Raw genomic sequence first — 26,400 nt, 5'->3', positions numbered from 1 at the left:
TTAATATATATATATATATATATATATATATGCTGATGATGTGATGATTATGATTATAGGAAATTTATTTGTCTACAACATTGGCTATATATTCTTTTGCGCTAAAATTAACTAAAACTGAGATATAGGCGAAAATCTTTTTTTTCAGATTTTTACAATATAGTGGTGGGCGGGGGAGAGGAGGCATTTAGTCAGGTTGGGTAGCAGGAAAATATTTCAGTTCTGGCAGACAGGCTGCAATTTTAGGTGGTTATAGTATGCAAGTTTCTGAACCTAAAACCGCCCAGACCCCAATTTTTAAGGACCTCGGTCGTCCGTAATGACGTCATCAAAATGGCGGCCGTAAGAGGATGCTGGGTCCCCATGAATTGGCTATAACGACCGAATGCCTGAACCGATTTTCATGAAATTTGGCACACAAGTGCTTGAATACATTATCTCGGCCTGGGTTGAAAATGGTCAAGTTTCATCAAGTCATTTCAAAATGGCGTCCATTCAAAACTAAAAAAAATATGAGGAAAATAATTGTGAATTGTTTTATACAGAGTGAGTTTTAAATGAGTTCCCCTCCCTACTTTTTTTATACATTTCTTGAGATATCAACTCCGAACCACGTCAGATAATTGTAGAGTAGCGATTACTTCATTTCGACTAGTTTTTATTTTATCCGTTTTTTGTTATCAAGCTTTCTTGATAAAATATAACAATTATTTTGATTTAAAATGTCAATATTTCAAAAACCAAACATGACAATGAAAAACGGATTGCGGCATTGAATTCAACATAAAAAAGTAGTTCAAAATGATGGGTTACAACACCACCTTCATATTTAAAATAATTCATCACATTTCACAATGGCGGATCCAAGATGGCGGCTGAAAAAAATACATCCGTCATAACCGAGTGAAAATAGGTAAACAATGAACGGTGGTGTCCACTAGTCCACTTATCTTTATCTAGCACTATTTTGAGATTATGGCCTTAGTTTGTAAATGCACAATGTTATAATGGACTAAAAATAAAGTTATAAAAAGTTCTCATAACTTTAGGATGGATCAACATTTTTTTAAACGGATTGCAGCATCGTATTCAGCGTAAAGGTTTTGTTTGAAACGGTGGGTCACAACTCTATCTTTACATTTTAAAAAAATATTTTTGTATCCAAAATGGCGGATCCAAGATGGCGGCCAAAAATGTAAACCCAGTCAAAATGAAGTACTTGCTACTCTACAATGATCTGACATGGTTCAAAGTTGATATCTTAAGAAATGTATAAAAAAGTAGGGGGGAACTCTTTTAAAACTCACCCTGTATAGAACAATTCACAATTATTTTCCTCATAATTTTTTTTAGTTTTGAACAGCCGCCATTTTGAAATGACTTAATGAAACTTGACCATTTTCAACCCAGGCCGAGGTAATGTATTCAAGCACTTGTGTGCCAAATTTCATGAAAATCGGTTCAGGCATTCGGTCGTTATAGCCAATTCATGGGGACACAGCATCCTCTTACGACCGCCATTTTGATGACGTCATTATGGACGACCGAGGTCCTTAAAAATTGGGGTCTGGGCGGCTTTAGGTTCAGAAACTTGTATACTATAACCACCTAAAATTGCAGCCTGTCTGCCAGAACTGAAATATTCTGCCACTATATGCAGCTATACGACCCCACTAATTGTGCATTTTGCATTTTTAACACCTACTTACCATCCCAGACAACACATAAAAATTAGAGCTACCGGACCATTTATAAATAACAGACCTCTATTTACTGGATTACTAAGAATGAAATAACATATGGTTTTTGTCGAGTACTGTAAAGTTGTGTTTGTATGTTGTAGTTTGTGGTGAGGTAGAGGCGCTGGAGACATTGCTGAGCGCTGGAGCTGAGGCAAGCACTCCTGACATGCATGGCGGCTATCCTCTGCACTACGCTGCCCAGATGTGTGGCCCGGCCGGCGAGGTAGCCAGCACTCGCCTCGGCCTGGCCGTACTCAGAACGCTGCTGGCTCATGGCGTGGAGGTCAATGTCACTGACCAAGATGGCCGCCAACCCATTCTTTGGGCAGCTAGTGCTGGTAATTGATGTTGTAATATTGTTGATAAATTATGCAAGCATTGAATAAGAATTTTTCGTGAATACAAAATCTGCTAACTGTTTTAAGTAAACGTACAGTAAAGAGCAAAAGCAAACAAATTTACCCATAGTTTTAATTAATTTGTTTGTTTCATGTTTACAAAATATATTGATCTTATACTGTATATTTAAAGAATTTAGTTTTTATTTTCCGAGTTCGTTTGGCTCTTCTACCCGGCCGATTTTCATGATTGTGGCCTCAAATTGAAGGTATACACGCACGGATTTCACATCAAGCATGGGCGTATATTTATCTACTTTATTACTTGGCCAAAAACGTAAATTTGATTTATTTTCGAATTCTTTCTTTAATTTGAGATGCATTTGATATGTAAATATTTTTAAGATGTATTATATTTTGGTCTAGGAACAATCAGTGAAATACCAGATTCACTGAGCCGGCTTTATTGCAATAGGAGAGTTTCAAGCAAACAGCCAACATAAAATTATTTTTTATAGGGTTTTTCTATGATTACAAATCAATAACTCCAGACTTGTTTATGTTTTTTTTTTATATGTTTTAGGCTCAAAATAATCAGTGAATTATAGGCTTTAATTTGAGCTATTGATAGTTTGAATCAGTTAAGTTCAAGATAAAGTATTACTCAGTAAAATATCATAAATTTTATTATTTCTCGGATATGATATTTATTTCCACGCTGCGGACATCGAAGTGTATACTTCGAGGGCTGTGGAGCATCCCTAGGTTAGTTTATTTTACAAAATCAACTAGCAGTAACAATCTTGTTATTTCAATATAATTTTCCAATCAGTAATAGGATATATGATCTATATCTATATATTTAATATTACTAGGGTTTAGTTTACTTTAAAAAGGTACACGCCGTCATCTATCTAATATATAAAATTCTCGTGTCACAGTGTTTGTCTGCAAACTCCTCCGGAACGACTTCACCGATCGTTATGAAATTTGGTGTGTAAATTCTGTAGGTATGCGAATCGGACGTAAACTATTTCCCGTTTCGAAATTCCTAAAAGGGCTCCGCCCCAGTGGCTCTGGAGTTTCCCATGTTAACCTTATGAGAAATGGAATTAATGAATCTTAACAGCTGTTTCAATTAAACAAGTTGGTTCTGTTCTATGATGTTCAATAGCATTGAAGTTACAAGGATTACCAACAGGGTGCAGCACTATTATTTCTTTTACATTTATGACAACAGCTAATTTGCAACCAAAAGGTGAGTGAGCGTAGCGAACGAACATCAACCTGGAGGCGAGTTAGCGTAGCGAACGAGCTAACCTGAAGGCAAGTGAGCGCAGCGAACGAGCTCCAACCTAAAGGTGAGTGAGCGTAGCGAACGAGCTCCAACCCAAAGGTAAGTGAGCGTAGCGAACGAACTTCAACCTGGAGGCGAGTTAGCGTAGCGAACGAGCTAACCTGAAGGCAAGTGAGCGCAGCGAACGAGCTCCAACCTAAAGGTGAGTGAGCGTAGCGAACGAGCTCCAACCCAAAGGTGAGTGAGCGTAGCAAACGAACTTCAACCAGGACGTGATTGAGCGATGCGAACGAGATCATCTTGAAAATTAAACGTAACGGTACTTTCTTTCCATCGGTCTGTCTTAGGGGAAACCTATAACTTAGGCGATACGAAGTTCGCCGGGTCAGCTAGTATATATATATAAAAATCCAATGTATGTTTGTTTTTTTGTTTGTCCTTTAAGCCGGGTTTTCCTAGCCGCGGAGTCGGCGAGCGGAGAGAGGAACGCGGAGAGCGGACTCCACTTGTCTTATTGCAATTTAATGTTACTGTTTTCCTAGAAGCGGAGCGGAATGCCATGTTAATTTCAATTCCGCTCTCCGCGTTCCTCTCTCCGCTCGCCGACTCCGCGTCTAGGAAAACCCAGCCTTATGGACTCCGAAACCACTCAACAGATTGTAATAAAACTTTCAGGCATTATTAAGCCATATTCAAGGATGGTTTGGTGCAGATCCGCCCCAGTGGCTCTGGAGTTTCCCATGTTAATCTTATGAGTACTCATATTTAAATGGGATTAAAGCATCTTAACAGCTGGTTCAACTAAACAATTTAATTTTGTGATGTTCAATAGCATTAAAAAGTTAATAAGTTTACCAACAGGGTGCAGCACTATTATTTTTTTAAATTTACGACAACAGCTAATTTGCAACCAAAAGGTTAGTGAGCGTAGCGAACGAACTTCAACCTGGAGTCGAGTTAGCGTAGCGAACGACTCGTGACATCTAAGCTGGCACTTGGCCGATCGCTACTAGTACCTATTTCAAAAACATTATGCCCCGTCATGCGGGTAGCATCAACTCAAGATCTATGGAGTAAAAGTTTACTCCGTACATCTTGGCATCAACTGTCCTCGCGACCCATATGAAGGTGCTCAAGTACATAATCAAGGCCGCGACGTTCGAACTGGCAACGCCGCACCCACCCGCCGCCTGGGTCCGACACTCGTACTAGGCTATAAACATCAATGACAGTATTGCTGGTCTGTATCATTGAATGAAAGTATTTAAATTAGATATTTTAGTGGATTTTAGGGTATGGTAAAATAGACAAATTAGAATTTAGGTTTTATTTATTTAGTGAAAAATTTCAACATACCACAATATGTATAAAACTAAAAATACAAACATAATGATTTTGGTTGCATTTATCGTATTGTAAGTACGATAAATGTGGAAGTAGATGGACTTTACATATTTCCTTTGTTAATTTGATAATCTATACTATTATATAAGTAGTGGTGACCTGGTGGAAACGCGCGTAACAGCTGTCGGGCAGATGTTAGCAGATGTTACAAAGTTAATTAGTTTAAAGGGCATAAGGCGGAAATGACGTAGAGTTGGGTTTTATGCGGGTGGTTGGGGTCCTACGTCACTTGTGACGTATGTGGGTAGTGACGTAGGTTGTTGAGATCATTTGTGGGTGTTTAAAAGAATGGGAAACTACTTTACACTTATAAGTGTAGGATAGCTTCTTTCTTTTGTTTATTGGTTATTTATAGAAAACACAGAACCTTGCAGGAAAAAGTATCAAAGATACGATTTGGATTAGTTTCTCGTAATACACTGTAGTAGTAGAAAAGGATTATGCAAGACTTGTAACATATACTTTGGTGAGATTGTAATTACAAGTCAAAACTGCAGACTTTGAATGTATGCTCAACCCAGTGCAGTCCAACAGCAGTGAAGAGGAGCATACAGGAAAATAAGATTTCGATTAGTTTCTTGTGATTTTGTTGTCAGCTCATGACGACAAAAGATTCGTAATGGAGAACGAGGTTAAGTTTGACTAAACTCGAGTGTAAATGGAATAAGTCAGAAATAGAGACTTGAGTGTAAGATTGGAAATAGCTGAAAAATTGATTGCCAAACCAAACTTTATAGATCGAACAGTGTACAATGAGATCTTGGGAAGGTCATCTTTTCTTTTTTTACAGAACAACTGGCAGCTGTACATATGAGTAAGAGCAAACTTCTATATATTAGATTTGAGCAAAGTACGAATGCATGACTTTTACTACGATATTATAAAGCCTCACGGTTGGTGTTTATTGTTGTTTATATATAAAATTTGGTACTTTTAAACAATTTCCCAGTTGAAATTACCCCCATTAGGTTATTTGCTACGTACCGTACAGAGTATAATTGACCACCTGCCTGTATGATGTACAAAAAGGTTGTATTCAGTAGAGCAGTACACTACTGTTGAATGCAAAAACTGGAACCCGCATTAATCGTTCTGTTGGTGGACACACACACACACACACACACACCTGCGGGCGGTGTCGGTAAAGCAGTACAGTACTTGGAATGTGAACTATCCAAGTCGGTAATATAGTATTGTGCTAGCAGCTGTGTGGAGAAATTTTTCCAGCTCTAAACATCCATGATCACAGTTTAGTATTTTACTTTTAATTCTGTAGGTTAATTCTGCTCTGTAAGCGGTAGTTGTTTAATACCCGAGATCTGGAAATACAATGACGGAGACAATATTCACTAAAAGAAGCCCCTCGTTGCCCCCCTCCCTCCCTCCTTGTATCGTAGTGGGAGTAGCGTGAGTCGTTGATCTAAGAGGTTTGCGGGTTCGATCCTTACCAATCACAAAAAATTAAATTTTTTTTTTATTTCATTTTATACATATCTACTTGCTGTAGTACATAACAAATGCAAAACAAATGATAATTCATGTATCCAATGTTAAAAACAACTGAAAGAAGGCTTAAGTGTAACTTTACCGTTGAGTATAAAAAAAATGGCCTTTGTAAAGGCCACCAAAATGTTGGATGTTAAATTTACATTTCATAGATGTTATGTACTCTTGGGATGATGGGTGGTCTGAATTTATGTTTCTTCCTAGTAGTTGACTGTGTATGAGACTGTGTATGAGCCAGAAGTTCACGGGTTCGATCCTTACCAATCACCAAAACGTTTAATTTACAGTTGGAGTAATATGTTGATTTTTTGTATGATATTGTATCGTAGTGGGAGTAGCGTGAGTCGTTGATCTAAGAGGTTTGCGGGTTCGATCCCTACCAATCACAAAAAAAAAACATTATATTCTTATTTTTAAGCTAGGGGTAGGCAGGCTAGCTTTCTAGTGACGGAGGCCAAAGTTAAGTTGTCATTAAGTCTTGGCTATGTTTATGATAGAAAAACGCACTGTGATAGCCGTGAGTTAGATGTAGATATGTAAAGCAGCTTATGCGTTTTACTAGTGAAAACATGGATTTTGCAACAAGTGAATTTTTAAAACTGCTGTAGCAGTACTAAACGTTGAAGTTCCGCAAGTGATCTTTTTCCTGATTCATATCTAGAAATTCATTTTCCCAGTCTTTCGGCTTAAGAGGTTTGCGGGTTCGATCCTTACCAATCACAAAAAATTAAATTTTTTTTTATTTCATTTTATACATATCTACTTGCTGTAGTACATAACAAATGCAAAACAAATGATAATTCATGTATCCAATGTTAAAAACAACTGAAAGAAGGCGTGTAACTTTACCGTTGAGTATAAAAAATGGCCTTTGTAAAGGCCACCAAAATGTTGGATGTTAAATTTACATTTCATAGATGTTATGTACTCTTGGGATGATGGGTGGTCTGAATTTATGTTTCTTCCTAGTAGTTGGCTGTGTATGAGACTGTGTATAAGCCAGAAGTTTACGGGTTCGATCCTTACCAATCACCAAAACGTTTAATTTACAGTTGGAGTAATATGTTGATTTTTTGTATGATATTGTATCGTAGTGGGAGTAGCGTGAGTCGTTGATCTAAGAGGTTTGCGGGTTCGATCCCTACCAATCACAAAAAAAACATTATATTCTTATTTTTAAGCTAGGGGTAGGCAGGCTAGCTTTCTAGTGACGGAGGCCAAAGTTGGGTTGTCATTCAGTCTTGGCTATGTTTATGATAGAAAAACGCACTGTGATAGCCGTGAGTTAGATGTAGATATGTAAAGCAGCTTATGCGTTTTACTAGTGAAAACATGGATTTTGCAACAAGTGAATTTTTAAAACTGCTGTAGCAGTACTAAACGTTGAAGTTCCGCAAGTGATCTTTTTCCTGATTCATATCTAGAAATTCATTTTCCCAGTCTTTCGGCTTGATGGTTTTGTTTCCCGTAGCTTTCATATCCGTCTTCTTTTTCAAACAGTTTTAATATTATTTATGAGTTTTTTTTTCACTTGTGCTAGTAATAACCTTTCCTAATACATTGCAAAACTTGTTTGTTAATAAGGACAAGGCTTTAGTTTTTGTTTGCATTTTGTATTTATCCAAGACAATATATAACTATTTTTTAACGATTTTTACCAGCAATGCCCGATCAACGTTAGTACATGGAGGGTAATATTCACTTGCAGAAAGATTAAGCTAGACTGAGGTATTCCTGTGTAGTGTGTGAAAACAAAGGGCACCAGGGCGGGTGATATGTTCAGAATTGAAAGTTTGTATTTTGTTTAGTATTTTCTACGCCTAGTTTACTCTAACCTGTTAGAATATACTAGGATTCGTCAAATTTTGTTTTTTATATGTTGGTAGAGTAAGCCTATACAAATGTGTAAGTGTTTCAATTCATGTTTCTATGTGGTTGTTAACGTATATATATATATATATATATATATATATATATACATATATATATATATATATATATTTATATATATATATATGTGTGATCCAATGTATTTTATTGAAGATTATTTAGCTCCCTTCGAAAAGAACTCGAATGTCGTGATTTCATCTCTGCAGAGTGTAGTGTGTGTACAACTCTGAAGGCGTTATATATATATATATAAACCACATTAAAAGAACCGATGTGTTATCTATGATATATATAATAAAGAACGGTTACAATATTAAGGTACGCACAAACAAATAAGTACAACCAAAGTAGTTTTAACATTAGTTATATGGAAAGTTCCCTTTAGAAAGGAATTACGACTTTAAAGGGCTTTTTTTTTTTTTTTTTTATAAATAATAATGGATAGTTTATGCGCAAGTTTTTTCGTCATGACGAACATTTAAGTATAGCCAATGGTTTATGGAAGCGTGACTTGTAGTTTGTAGTTTTAAAGTAAAGTGTTTTGAATGACTCTGGAGAGTCGATGAGTATTCAATCTTAACCCAATGTGATATGGATATGCGTATTAAACCTAAAAATAAATAAAAGTGCCACGGTTGAATGAACAAAAACTAAAGTAAAATCCCTACAGAGTCGTCGGGGTCCAATTAATATACTTGAACGGAGAATTAATCGCGATACGGTTTAAAACAAACTTTATATTAATATTCGTAGCTGATTGTTTGAATCAGCCTACTCTCAAGACTTGGTTCTTTCATCCGTCAAAAAAACTGTGTTTAGAACTCAGATTATGAGTATTTGAGGTATTAAAACGACGAACTAACTCAAATAAACGTACGTAACAATTATTTGTTAGCGAACGGAACAAATATACTTTTGTAGCTAATTGATCCAAACAAAAGGAAAGATATCTACCACTAATTACTGGCAGACAGGCAGGGACTGGCTGGGTATTATCGTAAAAAAAATGCTGGCAAAACTATTACTGTATACTATACAGTAATAGTTTTGTGTACAGTGTATAGGAATAGTGTATAGGAATACATATAAACCTTCGCAATTACAATACAGTATCTGACAAGTTCAAGCCAAAACGAATGCTTCGAAACTCAATGTTCAAAACAACTCAATCGTGCAAAACATTTATATGTAGCTTTAAAAAAAAAAAAATACTCATAATGGTTTGCTTAAAGAACCTGTCACTTAATGTAGTATCAATGCCGAAATTATTAATCTCCCCTTGGTTTTGTATTTTTTTAACTTACAAAAATCAAAGGTAATTCCCATTAATAGCATTATTTCTAAGCAACTTTCAATGTTAATATTAAACACAGAAATAGCCAAAAGAGTAATGAGTTTCTTTTTATAAACAGCCAAATTCTTTCTATGTATTTCTTATGAGGAAACCCTGACATTTGAGAGGGTCTCACAGCCTTATAACCTATTAACTTTCGTAAGCAACCCACTTAAATATGTTTACTTAAGATTGTATGTGTGCGAAATAAGTTGACAGCACTGACCTGGAATAACACTTTTGCCAACAGGTGGAGATTTTGGCAAGCACATGGTGAAATGTGAATACATTATAAAGTTGTTTCTGGTTCCATGGCCTCCTTTTTAACAACATTTGGGTGGTATTTTACGTAACTGTTTAGAACCGATTTCACCAAATTCATGCTATCGATGGTTTAGTTTATCTTTGGTTAAAACTAACTGATGATTTAAACCACAGTTATAAAATCTGTTTTTTACCAACATAAATGTGTCAAACCTAACGCCTTACGTCCGACCCAACTAAATTAATTGTTTGACCGTAGGACAACTAACATAAGGAATACATAAAACCGGAAAAAGGAAAAAAGAAACCTTTTTCGAACAAAGATCTAGCTATCTAGCTGAAATAATTAATTCCCCTTTCGGCTAACAACCTTGAACGTTATCAGCTGGTAGCCAGCTGTCTGCTTGCATATTAATCCAATACTTTTCTAAAGTCAACGGTACATATGTTTCTCGTAAATGAGATTAAATACTTGCAGTATCCAATGTCAATAATCTATTTATTAGCAGTATTCAGAGTAAATTATAAGTCTGGTTCACGTAAATGAATTGTCTACTTACAGGAACCAAAAGTCTATGTTTCATCTGGTTTTTATATATTAAATGTCTACTTGCAGTATCCAAAGTCAATGGTTCACACAAATAAGATGCTTGCTTGCATTATCCAAACCCAATGGTAGGTTTACTTCGGGTTTTACTTAAATGAAATGTATATTTGCAGTACCCAAACTCAATGGCATTTTTTGGTTCACATAAATGAATTGTTTACTTGCAGGATCCAAAAAAAAATGGTTAATTTAATTCATATAAATGAAGTGCCACTATATAGTGCCATATAACTGCTATAACCACTGCTATAAGTCAATGGTACATCTGGTTCACGTCAATGGAATGTTTACTTGCAGGATACAAATTCAATTGTAGCCATATATATATATATATATATATATTTATATTTATATATATTTATATTTATATATATATTTGTTTCACGTAAATAGAATGGACTATTTGGATTAAAGTTAATGGTGTATCAGCCTTATTCCGGCGGCACTGATTATTGGTTATTCATTTTGTAATAAATTATGCCTAATGATTATTAATCCTATCGTTCTTCCCTTTTTTCCGTACGGTATTTTGTAATGCCTCTATTTTGATGATTTGTTGACTAACATATGTTTTGACTCTTATTTCACTTTTTATTATCTCACAAATACCATGACAACCAATTAACCCATAAGGCTCATGTTAAATTTCCAAAATTTTAAATTCACGTAGGGAAAAGCCCTGTGGTCCGATTTGTACTATTTCCGATTCATACCTTCCCATGGTTAGTTACTATGATTGTGCTAAATTTGGTGAAGATCGTATCAACCGTTCAGGAGTAGTATTTGTAAAACAAAAGCAGGAGTGTAGTATAAGAGCTTTGCTCAATAAATGTGGTCTTTTTAATAATTATAGTTTAACAAATTGTTTGAAAGTCATTTTTTTTTTTAAGAATATTTTATGAATGTTAATAAAGCAATAATATGATATTGTATTGGTTAAGACCAAACCACTACCTGCAAGTTGGTTTTAACATAGTGGAAACAATAAATATAAACTGTTAGTTGTGTAGCAATAAACACAGGGCTGGATTTAGCTTTTTTGGTACCCCTAGCCCCAAACAATTTTACCCCTATAGGTCTGAACCTACTGGGTCTATTGGGAAATCTGGTCCTGAATAAACATAAGAACAAGCACAGCTAGAACCTACGTTTATTACTCCACAGCTAACAGTATATATCGATAGTTAGTGTCTTTTATGGTGGCCCTTAAAAGAGCCTTTTTTTGCTGACAGTTTATACCAAAAATCAACATTTTGTTCCGAAAAATTATTTCCAGATTTTCAAAAGTTTTAAAATTATTGTTGTATCATTTGTATTTTGTAATGAATCCTGCTTTTCTTTATGTCTTTTATAGTGGCTCTTAAAAGAACCTTTTTTTTGCTGACAGTTTATACCAAAAAGTAACATTTTGTTCCGAAAAATTATTTCCAGATTTTCAAAAGTTTTAATATTATTGTTGTATCATTTGTATTTTGTAATGCATCCTGCTTTTCTTTGTTGGATTATAAACAAAGCTATTTACTGCCATCGCCAGTGGTTTTTGTCCCAGAATAAAAAGATTGTTTTATTCTTCATCATAGTTGGAGATCCCATTATGGATTTTGGTAGAGAAACTTCAAAATATTTGTCATTACTGTACAGTACATAAGTTCTTATGTCTTTAGAATAAACAAATTGATACTTAATATCTTTTTTTAGACGACGGAATTTGGTTTTGTTGATTTCGAGTAATATAATTTCTGGTATGGCTGTATCTTTGAAAATATGTTGCAAGTTATCTTCGTTTACTTCTAAAGATTTCTCAGGTTGTGTAGGATTTTTTGAATAAGATTTCTTAAAGGATGAGCCTATTGAAGTTCCTTCGTACAAACAAACATTGTAATAAAATCTTTGCCTAAGTCGATCATTAACAGATAAAGATTTCTTAAACCCGCTAGTTCTTACAGGTTTGTACTTTAAAGACGTTTTAATTTTACGCAACTTTTCATCAGTTATGGATGTCATATTTTTTTAAAACAAAAAAGGAGGTCTTTGGAGGTACAGAAGGTGGAAGGAGTATGAGAACAGTCAAAGTAATACTCGCTTTTATACTGCTAAAATACTCTCCCCCCCACTATGTCCTTCTATTTGTAGGCTACGAACTTGCTTGTGTTTCTTGCGTAATTATTCTGATCATATTGCTCGTGACTCTAGCACAGGCAATGTATGGTGGGAGGAAAGTAAAGGTAGGGGAAAGACTAAACTGCAAACATTTTTGCTGCCTCACAGGATTGGTCAAATGTCAGCTTTACCTGCGTTTAAACCAAAATTAAAGATTTCTGATATCGTAAGACCAGAGTTGTACTATATCTTATTTTATTTTATTTTATAGTTTGTCCAACATTTCCTGTACAATAAAGGATGAGAGAGACATCCTTACTCATACATACATACATACATACATACACCTACCTATTGTTAGTGAGGTTTTCTATCAATCACCAACTAGCCCCCTTGTACTACAAAATCACATTGTGTTAAATTGTAAATTTTACTTATTTGTTACTCTAACTAATGAAATCTAGAATTTTTTGCCGTGCTACATAAGTCCAAACAAGGTATAATCATAACCATTTTAAGTGTTACTCTAATTAATGAAATCTAGAATTTTGCCGTGCTACATAAGTCCAAACAAGGTACAATCATGACCATTCTAAGTGGTTTTATGGTCAGTGGATTAAACAAAATCTATAATCCACAATTAGGTATGATATACCTTGTGAAGTAGATTATATTTCTAATACTAATAGAAAAAAAATTATGATATAATCAAAAAGCTATTTTTCTACATATTGATCATGTATATTCGTCCTTAAGGCCGGGGCCACACTTGTAATATTTAACCAACGAGACTGTTTTTTCCGTTTTCACGTGCGACACGTGCAACAGTTTGACCGTGGGGCACACTCAACCAGTGAGACTGATAGAGCATGCCACACTGGCAATACTTATCATCCGTGTCCGTGTTCCGTAATGTATCTCTCAAACCCATGGATAATGCCCGTGGGAATAAAATTCTGCGAGATAAGATGAGTGTGCCCCTGGCCTTAGTTTATGTGAAAGTATTTTTCACATATTCAGCTTTTAGCTTTAACGTTTCCACTTAAACCGGTTTGCAAAATAACTGGTTTGTAAATATTCTGGAAAGATGTCAACTCCCTATTCAAATAACCTAATAAAAAGAAGTCACAAACAGTCAAATCAGGTGATCGGTGTGATCAATCTAAAAAAAAAAAAAATCACTTCTATGACCAATTTCACGTCATTTAGTAATTGTTTAACAGGATTTGTAAAATTAGGTGGTTTACCATCTTGTTGAAAGATTGTTTGATTCATTTATTCATGCATTTCATTTGGTCAAATAGGGCAAGACCTGTTCATTTAAAGCTCATTTTACAATCAAACAGCTGTATTTTAACAATGAGCGTTAGAACCGCAACATAGTAAACAACATAAACAACAGTTTTTTTTCTTTCTTTACAAAGGTAGGAATAGCAGTGACTAGCTGAATTACCGCTATTAGTTACCTGCTACTAACATTCGTTGTGAGACAACACAAATGAGATGTATTCAACAAACCTATCTATGTAGGAATGAGAATTTTGGGCGTGTCTAAGACATTGATGTATGACTTTCACTACAATGTGATAAAAGCACGATACGGGGATAAAGTTCAATTGCAGTACGCAGACTCACTTACATACATAACATATACTGATATATATATATATATATATATATATATATATATATATATATATGGAGGAAATGCAAGATTTTTTTGTCACGAGTGACTACCCCACCTAATTATCCATGTTTTAGTATCACTAATAAGAATATCATCGGAAAATTCAAGGACAAAATAAATGGGGAAAATATGTTTGGACACATAGCGTTAAAATAAAAAAAATGTATGCAAGTAGGTCAGAAAAAATGACAGCATCTCAAAAAAGATCAAAAAGTGTTTAAGGAGCAGTTGTAGAAAATACTATTATATTCCAAGACTACAAAGACTGTCTGAAAACCCAAATTAACAAATACTTTCCAAGTAACGTAATTAGGAGCTATAAACATGACCTATACAGTGTGGGGACTCAACAAAATTTCGTTGTCAGCTCATGATGACAAAAGATTTGTTTTTAATAATAGCATAAGGACTTTACCGTGGGGACATTACAAAATACCTAAGAATTAAAATATGGAGAATGAGGTTAAGTCTGGCTAAACTTGAGTGTAAATATTGTATATAGTATATTAAAGACATATTCTTTTGACGGAGAAAATATGAAGTGGACCAGACACTGGGGTAAAAATTTGGGTTTTCTCATTTTTTTTTACCTTTGAAAACACAAAATTTCCCAATTTCTCTTTAGACCTTTTTTAAAGAGTTAAAAAACAAATAATTGAGTACATTAAAGTATTTCTGTTCGATTATTAGTAACGGAGAAAATTAAAAAAAATTCTCATGTTATTCTTATAGAGAATACTAGTTGACCCGGCGAACTTCGTATCGCCTAAGACAGACCGATAGAAAGAAAGTACCGTTACGTTTAATTTTCAAGATGATCTCGTTCGCATCGCTCAATCACGTCCTGGTTGAAGTTCGTTCGCTACGCTCACTCACCTTTGGGTTGGAGCTCGTTCGCTACGCTCACTCACCTTTAGGTTGGAGCTTGTTCGCTGCGCTCACTTGGCTTCAGGTTAGCTCGTTCGCTACGCTCACTCGCCTCCAGGTTGAAGTTCGTTCGCTACGCTCACTCACCTTTTGGTTGCAAATTAACTGTGGATGGGATACTCACTGGTGTGGATTAACGTCCGCACTAGTGAGTACTACTACTATCCGCAGTATTATCCTGATAATTAGACCAATTCGTATATACCAAGGAAAAAATGTGGTTCGGATTCCACTATAAACTGTAGGTCCCTTAGCTGCCATTAGCTGTTTGAGCTATTAATTAACAGCTGTGTCTAAGGAATGTCGGCCTTAGTCACTAACAAGACTACAAGATCGCGCCACTCATCCTACACTCATCTCCATTCATACTTGGCTTAAAATACCTACATAGTATGGTCGCCATTTCATAAGAAAGTATAAAGTATAAAGTATGAAAGCTGTTGTCATAAATGTAAAAGAAATAATAGTGCTGCACGCTGTTGGTAATCCTTGGAACTTTAATGCTATTGACCATCATAGAACAGAACCAACTTGTTTAATTGAAACAGCTGTTAAGATTCATTAATTCCATTTCTCATGAGGTTAACATGGGAAACTCCAGAGCCACTGGGGCGGAGCCCTTTTAAGAATTTCGAAACGGGAAATAGTTTACGTCCGATTCGCATACCTACAGAATTTACACACCAAATTTCATTACGATCGGTGAAATCGTTCCGGAGGAGTTTGCAGACTAACACTGTGAAACGAGAATTTTATATATTAGATTGTCAAGTTGTAGTTAGCTTGTTTAAGGATATATTTTTTATCAAACTGGGCAAATTCATTTATTTTGTACTAAGCTATCAATATTTTACTCAAAAACACACTTTATTAGTTTTCTTGTAGCAGCAAACCTAGGTACTCATTAAACTTAATGTTATTAAAATATATTTAACTAAAAATCAATTCGGACAAATAGAAATTTGCTTAGTCGGCAGGTTTGCTGCGGCGGGAGTATTTTATACATACAAACGATCTTGATATATAATAAAAAACCAATAAATGTGCTTTACAGTACTACAATCCTTATGGTATCAAACAAATTATTACATTATAGCAAACTGGTTATCTTTTTAAACATTATACTGTATCAATATAAAAATTATAACCAAGAAAGAACGGGTAATATCCTGCCTAAAAATGTACTCCAAGAAAACTTTATGAAATATCTTCATAGGAAACGATAAAGCTAGTTATCACTTTTTAAATCTACAATAATTTTATGTTGTAATGATTGCGTATGAAAGACATTTAATTTGTTATCAAAACAAGTTTTTTACTCTAAGAATTATAAAACGGTAAGACACATTCATATTTTCGTTAGCAACAATATTCTCTATGTATTAATAACTACAAAAACTACATATATCGTATCTTATCTTACTAATATTATAAATCTGAAAGTTTGTGAGTTTGTGTGTATGTTTGTTGCTCAATCACGCATAAACTACTGGACGGATTGGGCTGAAATTTGGCATGATGATAGCTCACATTCCCAATTAACATTAAAGCATATTCTTATCTCAAAAACCCTTTCAGGCTCCACCCCAGTGGCTCTGTAGTTTCCCATGTTAATCTTATGATTTTTCATATTTAATTAAGATTTGTATAGTAAAAGGAAAAATGTGAGCTTGTTTTTGGTTTGACACTTCTTTCCCCCACAATAGAAATAGATATCACGCAAACCGCACAAGCATATATATATATATATATATATATATATATTTTCTTTTTTACAAATAAAAAATACACCCAGTATAAAAGTCGACTGCAAGTAGGTGCTCACTTAGATTTAGTACAACGAACATCATATTTCCTAATTATTTAAATCGGTCGGAATTGGGTGTGGCTGTACAGTAGATTTTCCTTTTTAATGGTTTCTTACAAAGTAGAGTAACATACTTGATAACTAATATTTAAGGTACATACCTTTACGTCGACAGTGATTTTGTTGTACTGAAGCTTGGTGAGCACCTACTTTTGTTTATAGAATAATATGACAAGAATTTTATGATTTAATGTAAGGTAGAAAACGAAAAACATGTTTAGACCTTGATAAAAATATAAATTATTATTAAGTTTATAATGTCTAGGGTTCTACTTTATGATATATTTGATATGTCGCATCAGGTAAAAGGAGGGTAGTTGGGTGGGGGCAGACTTTCAACCAGCTGTAATGTTAGAAAGTGGCAAAGCAGCTTTAAATCTCCTATATATAAGCTTACTGCTCTCAGTTTGATGTCAGACAAAGATGGCACAGCACTTCGTTGTATACATTTCAAAGTTGATGACGAGGGAGGAGTCCGCCAGGCATTACAGGCAGCTGGACTCGATGTTCGATTTTCAGCCTCTATCGGTAGACCCGCCGAGTAAAGGTTAGTAAAATGTGGGTTTAACTAACTATTTATAAGGACATTTTTTTAAAGAAGCATAGACCAATTCATAAAAATTATAAAATATTAAAAAAAATAAACATTAATTAAGTTTCTCGTATATGGAAATAAGCTATTACCATAGATCTAACTGTAATACATAAACCCCTGAGACCAATTTATTATATTAATTTTTTTGATATCCCCGTACCCAATATGTTTTATTTAACGTAAAAAAGCAGTTTATTGTTTGTCTTTGTTGAAGTTCTTTCCAATATTTTAATCAGTACATAGGTTTAATACCCAAATGAAAATACATTTTTGATAATATATCTAAGTTTATACTCCTTTTGTTAAGATTTAACAACATATAAGTAAAAACAATAACATAAAGTAAAGACATCCTAATCAATATAAAAATATCTACCCACCACAGCAGACCTGTTGACTAACCCAATTTCAAAATATTTGAATTGAGATTAAATTAAATTTATAAATAACATTAAAACAAGTAGGTACCTAGGTTTGCTACTACAAAAAAACTAATGAAGTGTGTTTTTTTATTTAAATAATAATAATTATAACTTAGTATGAATAAATCTGTCAAGTTTTTTATAAAAAACTCCATAAATTTCCCGTATATATATATATATATATATATAGGAATAAGCTATCACCGTAAATCGTACAGTAAGACATAATCCCGGCAATAAATCATTTTAATCACTACATAGGTTTAACTCCTAAATATAGTTATTTGTGCAACAAGTGAGAAAAGTGAGCAATTGACTCACTCGAGAGAAATCCTTACTCACGAGCCCTAGGCGAGTGAGGAATGGTTTCTCGAGTGAGGCAATTGTACTTTGAACTCGAGTTGCACATTATACTTTTCCTACAGTTACCATAAAACAAATAAATTGGTGAAGAAATATAACCTATTTTTTTTCCACAGAAGTGAACTTTTTTAATATAACATTTAATGTGAAGTGACAAATACAAGAGTACAAAAGCTGACCAGCTGATTTACAGCCAGTGCTGCCAACGTAGGTATTTTGCGCGCATACGACGTTGCCTGCATGTTACGCGTTCAATATTTCGTGCCTTCACGTTGCAAATCTGGAGTGAGACAAAGTAATTAGAGTGAGACAATGTTAACAGCCAATTTCTAAATGTTTGAATTGAGTTGAAATTAAATCTATAGATAACATTAAAACAAATACCTAGGTTTGCTGCTACAGGAAAACTAATAAAGCGTGTTTTTTTTATTTAAATAATAACTTAGTATAAAAAAAATCTGCCAAGTTTTTTGATCAAAAAGTGAAATAAAACGTGTAAAAATTGATTTTCCTACCCTTTCCTAAAAAGGTTAAGCAGTATAATAATTTCCATATCCTTTTTTAAGACTCGTATACATCGATGGTGTTACTTTTTATCGGTAGTCTACTAATCTTACTTATTTCCTAAAAATCAATGACAAATCAGAGTAAATAAATTAACCTAATAGTTCTACAGAGCATTTTTATATTTAACCAGCTGTTAGTTAAAAGAAAAATTATATATTGCACTAAAACAAACCGAAGATTGCAAAGATTTATTTTTAAAAAAATGCTTTGAACATCCTAGTATTTTACCTATGTATATTTAAATAATCTGTTATCCTCTTATCAAAGGATAGAACGTATCAATGATTACCATTACACATAGTATAAATAAGTCAAGATTTCAATTGTGGATTTATAACCCTAGGTGTGCAATAAGAAGTGTTTTCGAGAAACTCCATCAGGGCTCTACCCCAGTGGTCATTAAAGTTCCTATGTTCTCCTTATTGAGAATAGATTTGTTTACATTTTAACATCTATAATATTAAAACGAAACAGTGTTTTTTTATTTCACGATTCTGAATCAATCACTCGACGGATTTTAATGATTTTTTGTGTTGAAAGAAAGCTAATTTTGAGAACTAGGGAATGTCGAAGCCATAATTTTAGTTTAGGGTCCCCAGTTTTTTTTAGAAATTAAGTTTTAATTTTTGAAAAGTCTAGCAGCCGACGCTAAGATTTTAATCCGATCAGGAAAGACTTGTAAATGCTGTAAAACCGAACTGTCAGCACCGTTAATGGTTTTGGATTTAGTACCGGTATGTTTAATGAGATTGCAAAGAACCTGATAAACTGAAGATTCCGCTAGCGGCAACTCGTTACTGTATGTGGAGGATACAATGATTCGTCTGTAAATTGATTAGGTTCTTGATAGGTTCTTCAATAGGTAATTGATTAGGTTGATAGGTAATTGATTAGGTCTTCATAAAGGTCCAGGTCAAGGTCGGAGGCTCGACTAGCGGGGTTCGACGGCTTTACGAAACCAGTTCCCAACGTGCGATTTTATCCCGAAATTTAGGATGTAACTGTAAAGTTATATATAAATGTAGATATTGCTAGTGCTTCCTTTACTTCTTTAGTAAAATGCATGCGGGTTAGTGCGATTTACTTTGTCAATCTTTTGCTCATTTCAGTAGAATTTTCTTTTTTCAACTAATAGGGATACAAATCCACTTTTTTGTACAACTGTTTCGTATTGTCCTATAGTTAGATTATTTCCTGATCGAATTATGGATTTTAATGCCTTCCTTGCCAAACTCATGTGAAGTGTGAGATTTTCGGAGTAAAATCCAATGTGGACTGTTGTGGGATTTCCTTTGTAAAACTTGAATGCAGTAAATTTGCCTTTGTAAAACTATACGGCCAAATGTATTTCATGCATTCAATTGAATTCTTAAATCTCGGGATTTAACACAACACTGAACATTTTTGATCATCAAAATATAGCTCAAAGTTAATACTAAAATTGCTATTTTGTGCATTAGTAACAAGGTCAATGTGCCGTAGGAGGAAATCACTAAATTTAACGCGGAATTGCATTGGACCATTAATAATAATAATTGGTCTATAGGCCAATTAATCATACCTGGACCTAATCAATTTACAGACGAATCATTGTATCCTCCACATACAGTAACGAGTTGCCGCTAGCGGAATCTTCAGTTTATCAGGTTCTTTGCAATCTCATTAAACATACCGGTACTAAATCCAAAACCATTAACGGTGCTGACAGTTCGGTTTTATAGCATTTACAAGTCTTTCCTGATCGGAATCCACCAACTCGCATAATGACATACGTTTTTAGGTATTGGTTTTATTTAGTTTTCAAGTTTATAACTTTTTACAAGGAATAATTTCTGTTCCAGACAATTCGTTTGGACTCATAATGACTGAAACCAGCGAGTCGGGTAGGCAGCAAGTATTTGAAATAATAAAAGAAGAGATGGGGGCTTCTCCTTCGTCACAACAACAACAACAAATGCAACCACAAGAACAGCAACAAATGCAACAACAAATAATACATCATCATCACCATCACCATCACCATCATCATAATCATCAATTTAATCATCACCATTATCATCATCACATTTATTATTAAGTTTAATTATAATAAAGAACTTACAACATGAATCAATGTGGTTTTACAGTACCTCTTACAAAATTCTATATTGTGAATTCCAACAAGCACCACTAAAAGAAAAATTAAAAATTTTATAAAGACATAGTAAATCTATATCACAGTAACAAGTTAACTAACACACTGAACAAACTGGACTGAAGTCTACAGACTATAGGATACGACTTGACTCGCTCCACATTTACATAAATTACCATAACTAGCGGTATAGATTCTCCATCCTTATGGAAACAGCTGAAGACAATTTTTAATGTTAGTTGTGAACAAATACTGGTTTATTATTAAAGTAGCTTCGGTCTTGTGGTTAATACTCTCTACAAGTCAACAAAAAACAATCAAAATAAATAAAACCACTGATATTTTGGTTTGTATTTTGTCTAAAGTTGGCAATACTGGCTAAGTTGGGAAGACTGTAGACTGTAAAAAGTGGTTTTGAATAAATTTCTCATAACCTTGACAGAAGGCAATGGTGATCAAAGTGTTCAATTAGTTACACAACATGTTAAATAACACTTCTTTATCTGTCTAAAATTCAAATAAACGGCAATCTGACACATGTTTTAGCCTCATTAGCTTGAGAACAAAACAGTTGTAACAATTCTTTAAAAAACAATGCACAATTAGGAATGTAAGTTATGCTGTGTGTAGAATCTAGTTTTTTTAAATTTATTAAATGTACAGTAATATCAACATTGGTTATAGATTGTCAGCATTACCCTTTTGGCTATTTCTGTGTTTAATATTAACATTGAAAGTTGCTTAGAAATAATGCTATTAATGGGAATTACCTTTGATTTTTGTAAGTTAAAAAAATACAAAACCAAGGGGAGATTAATAATTTCGGCATTGATACTACATTAAGTGACAGGTTCTTTAAGCAAACCATTATGAGTATTTTTTTTTTAAAGCTACATATAAATGTTTTGCACGATTGGGTAACATTGAGTTTCGAAGCATTCGTTTTGGCTTGAACTTGTCAGATACTGTATTGTAATTGCGAAGGTTTATATGTATTCCTATACACTATTCCTATACACTGTACACAAAACTATTACTGTATAGTATACAGTAATAGTTTTGCCAGCATTTTTTTTACGATAATACCCAGCCAGTCCCTGCCTGTCTGCCAGTAATTAGTGGTAGATATCTTTCCTTTTGTTTGGATCAATTAGCTACAAAAGTATATTTGTTCCGTTCGCTAACAAATAATTGTTACGTACGTTTATTTGAGTTAGTTCGTCGTTTTAATACCTCAAATACTCATAATCTGAGTTCTAAACACAGTTTTTTTGACGGATGAAAGAACCAAGTCTTGAGAGTAGGCTGATTCAAACAATCAGCTACGAATATTAATATAAAGTTTGTTTTAAACCGTATCGCGATTAATTCTCCGTTCAAGTATATTAATTGGACCCCGACGACTCTGTAGGGATTTTACTTTAGTTTTTGTTCATTCAACCGTGGCACTTTTATTTATTTTTAGGTTTAATACGCATATCCATATCACATTGGGTTAAGATTGAATACTCATCGACTCTCCAGAGTCATTCAAAACACTTTACTTTAAAACTACAAACTACAAGTCACGCTTCCATAAACCATTGGCTATACTTAAATGTTCGTCATGACGAAAAAACTTGCGCATAAACTATCCATTATTATTTATAAAAAAAAAAAAAAAAAAGCCCTTTAAAGTCGTAATTCCTTTCTAAAGGGAACTTTCCATATAACTAATGTTAAAACTACTTTGGTTGTACTTATTTGTTTGTGCGTACCTTAATATTGTAACCGTTCTTTATTATATATATCATAGATAACACATCGGTTCTTTTAATGTGGTTTATATATATATATATAACGCCTTCAGAGTTGTACACACACTACACTCTGCAGAGATGAAATCACGACATTCGAGTTCTTTTCGAAGGGAGCTAAATAATCTTCAATAAAATACATTGGATCACACATATATATATATATATATATATATATATATATATATATATATATATATATATGTATATATATATATATATATATATATATATATATATATATATACGTTAACAACCACATAGAAACATGAATTGAAACACTTACACATTTGTATAGGCTTACTCTACCAACATATAAAAAACAAAATTTGACGAATCCTAGTATATTCTAACAGGTTAGAGTAAACTAGGCGTAGAAAATACTAAACAAAATACAAACTTTCAATTCTGAACATATCACCCGCCCTGGTGCCCTTTGTTTTCACACACTACACAGGAATACCTCAGTCTAGCTTAATCTTTCTGCAAGTGAATATTACCCTCCATGTACTAACGTTGATCGGGCATTGCTGGTAAAAATCGTTAAAAAATAGTTATATATTGTCTTGGATAAATACAAAATGCAAACAAAAACTAAAGCCTTGTCCTTATTAACAAACAAGTTTTGCAATGTATTAGGAAAGGTTATTACTAGCACAAGTGAAAAAAAAACTCATAAATAATATTAAAACTGTTTGAAAAAGAAGACGGATATGAAAGCTACGGGAAACAAAACCATCAAGCCGAAAGACTGGGAAAATGAATTTCTAGATATGAATCAGGAAAAAGATCACTTGCGGAACTTCAACGTTTAGTACTGCTACAGCAGTTTTAAAAATTCACTTGTTGCAAAATCCATGTTTTCACTAGTAAAACGCATAAGCTGCTTTACATATCTACATCTAACTCACGGCTATCACAGTGCGTTTTTCTATCATAAACATAGCCAAGACTGAATGACAACCCAACTTTGGCCTCCGTCACTAGAAAGCTAGCCTGCCTACCCCTAGCTTAAAAATAAGAATATAATGTTTTTTTTTGTGATTGGTAGGGATCGAACCCGCAAACCTCTTAGATCAACGACTCACGCTACTCCCACTACGATACAATATCATACAAAAAATCAACATATTACTCCAACTGTAAATTAAACGTTTTGGTGATTGGTAAGGATCGAACCCGTAAACTTCTGGCTTATACACAGTCTCATACACAGCCAACTACTAGGAAGAAACATAAATTCAGACCACCCATCATCCCAAGAGTACATAACATCTATGAAATGTAAATTTAACATCCAACATTTTGGTGGCCTTTACAAAGGCCATTTTTTATACTCAACGGTAAAGTTACACGCCTTCTTTCAGTTGTTTTTAACATTGGATACATGAATTATCATTTGTTTTGCATTTGTTATGTACTACAGCAAGTAGATATGTATAAAATGAAATAAAAAAAAATTTAATTTTTTGTGATTGGTAAGGATCGAACCCGCAAACCTCTTAAGCCGAAAGACTGGGAAAATGAATTTCTAGATATGAATCAGGAAAAAGATCACTTGCGGAACTTCAACGTTTAGTACTGCTACAGCAGTTTTAAAAATTCACTTGTTGCAAAATCCATGTTTTCACTAGTAAAACGCATAAGCTGCTTTACATATCTACATCTAACTCACGGCTATCACAGTGCGTTTTTCTATCATAAACATAGCCAAGACTTAATGACAACTTAACTTTGGCCTCCGTCACTAGAAAGCTAGCCTGCCTACCCCTAGCTTAAAAATAAGAATATAATGTTTTTTTTTTGTGATTGGTAGGGATCGAACCCGCAAACCTCTTAGATCAACGACTCACGCTACTCCCACTACGATACAATATCATACAAAAAATCAACATATTACTCCAACTGTAAATTAAACGTTTTGGTGATTGGTAAGGATCGAACCCGTGAACTTCTGGCTCATACACAGTCTCATCCACAGTCAACTACTAGGAAGAAACATAAATTCAGACCACCCATCATCCCAAGAGTACATAACATCTATGAAATGTAAATTTAACATCCAACATTTTGGTGGCCTTTACAAAGGCCATTTTTTTTATACTCAACGGTAAAGTTACACTTAAGCCTTCTTTCAGTTGTTTTTAACATTGGATACATGAATTATCATTTGTTTTGCATTTGTTATGTACTACAGCAAGTAGATATGTATAAAATGAAATAAAAAAAAAATTTAATTTTTTGTGATTGGTAAGGATCGAACCCGCAAACCTCTTAGATCAACGACTCACGCTACTCCCACTACGATACAAGGAGGGAGGGAGGGGGGCAACGAGGGGCTTCTTTTAGTGAATATTGTCTCCGTCATTGTATTTCCAGATCTCGGGTATTAAACAACTACCGCTTACAGAGCAGAATTAACCTACAGAATTAAAAGTAAAATACTAAACTGTGATCATGGATGTTTAGAGCTGGAAAAATTTCTCCACACAGCTGCTAGCACAATACTATATTACCGACTTGGATAGTTCACATTCCAAGTACTGTACTGCTTTACCGACACCGCCCGCAGGTGTGTGTGTGTGTGTGTGTGTGTCCACCAACAGAACGATTAATGCGGGTTCCAGTTTTTGCATTCAACAGTAGTGTACTGCTCTACTGAATACAACCTTTTTGTACATCATACAGGCAGGTGGTCAATTATACTCTGTACGGTACGTAGCAAATAACCTAATGGGGGTAATTTCAACTGGGAAATTGTTTAAAAGTACCAAATTTTATATATAAACAACAATAAACACCAACCGTGAGGCTTTATAATATCGTAGTAAAAGTCATGCATTCGTACTTTGCTCAAATCTAATATATAGAAGTTTGCTCTTACTCATATGTACAGCTGCCAGTTGTTCTGTAAAAAAAGAAAAGATGACCTTCCCAAGATCTCATTGTACACTGTTCGATCTATAAAGTTTGGTTTGGCAATCAATTTTTCAGCTATTTCCAATCTTACACTCAAGTCTCTATTTCTGACTTATTCCATTTACACTCGAGTTTAGTCAAACTTAACCTCGTTCTCCATTACGAATCTTTTGTCGTCATGAGCTGACAACAAAATCACAAGAAACTAATCGAAATCTTATTTTCCTGTATGCTCCTCTTCACTGCTGTTGGACTGCACTGGGTTGAGCATACATTCAAAGTCTGCAGTTTTGACTTGTAATTACAATCTCACCAAAGTATATGTTACAAGTCTTGCATAATCCTTTTCTACTACTACAGTGTATTACGAGAAACTAATCCAAATCGTATCTTTGATACTTTTTCCTGCAAGGTTCTGTGTTTTCTATAAATAACCAATAAACAAAAGAAAGAAGCTATCCTACACTTATAAGTGTAAAGTAGTTTCCCATTCTTTTAAACACCCACAAATGATCTCAACAACCTACGTCACTACCCACATACGTCACAAGTGACGTAGGACCCCAACCACCCGCATAAAACCCAACTCTACGTCATTTCCGCCTTATGCCCTTTAAACTAATTAACTTTGTAACATCTGCT

At 34.2% G+C, this 26,400-nt stretch overlaps 1 protein-coding gene across 1 annotated transcript in view; it reads left to right on the top strand.

The window, feature by feature from the left end:
* LOC129000296 (uncharacterized) overlaps positions 1–26,400 on the top strand; it is a 236,244-nt gene that overhangs the window by 95,337 nt on the left and 114,507 nt on the right. Inside the window, exon 3 of the mRNA XM_054427260.1 lies at positions 1,844–2,080. Within this exon, the coding sequence (XP_054283235.1) occupies positions 1,844–2,080 (237 nt within the window). The remainder of the gene's footprint in view (positions 1–1,843; positions 2,081–26,400) is intronic.

This window comes from Macrosteles quadrilineatus, unplaced genomic scaffold (assembly GCF_028750875.1).
Source record: "Macrosteles quadrilineatus isolate MER2022 unplaced genomic scaffold, UCM_ALF_1.0 Scaffold_1__1_contigs__length_201487025, whole genome shotgun sequence".
In the NCBI taxonomy this organism is placed as follows: domain Eukaryota; kingdom Metazoa; phylum Arthropoda; class Insecta; order Hemiptera; family Cicadellidae; genus Macrosteles; species Macrosteles quadrilineatus.
This window is presented reverse-complemented; position numbering and strand designations above follow the sequence as displayed.